General features: G+C 74.7%; 1 protein-coding gene across 1 annotated transcript in view; it reads right to left on the bottom strand.

Annotated features, from left to right (window-relative positions):
• SREK1IP1 (SREK1 interacting protein 1) overlaps window positions 1-216 on the bottom strand; it is a 6,834-nt gene extending 6,618 nt beyond the window's left edge. The window contains exon 1 of the mRNA XM_010174380.1: window positions 204-216. Within this exon, the coding sequence (XP_010172682.1) occupies window positions 204-216 (13 nt within the window). The remainder of the gene's footprint in view (window positions 1-203) is intronic.
• Window positions 217-265: the final 49 nt, after the last annotated feature.

Here is a 265-nt window from a genome sequence, read left to right as displayed (position 1 = left end):
CCCGCCAGCCGCTGCGGCTTCAGGGAGAAGCGACACCCGGCCGCCCTCCGCGCCTCGCGCCTCACGCTTCCCACTGCCACGCGCGTTTGCGCGCCCTCCCCGCGTGACTTTCCATCAACCCGCCGCTTAGTTTCCCTTCCCAGCACGCCAGCCTGGGGCCAGCCGGCTACCGCCCCTTCTCTCCCCGGCTGGGAGCCCCTTACCCGGCAGAGCCATGACACCGCCCGCCCCCGTTCTCACCGGGCCGGCCCGGGCCCGCCGCGGT

Source organism: Antrostomus carolinensis, unplaced genomic scaffold (assembly GCF_000700745.2).
Source record: "Antrostomus carolinensis isolate BGI_N321 unplaced genomic scaffold, ASM70074v2 scaffold10608, whole genome shotgun sequence".
Taxonomy (NCBI): Eukaryota; Metazoa; Chordata; class Aves; order Caprimulgiformes; family Caprimulgidae; genus Antrostomus; species Antrostomus carolinensis.
Note: the sequence above shows the minus strand (reverse complement) of the source record. Positions and strands in the feature narration are given on the sequence as shown.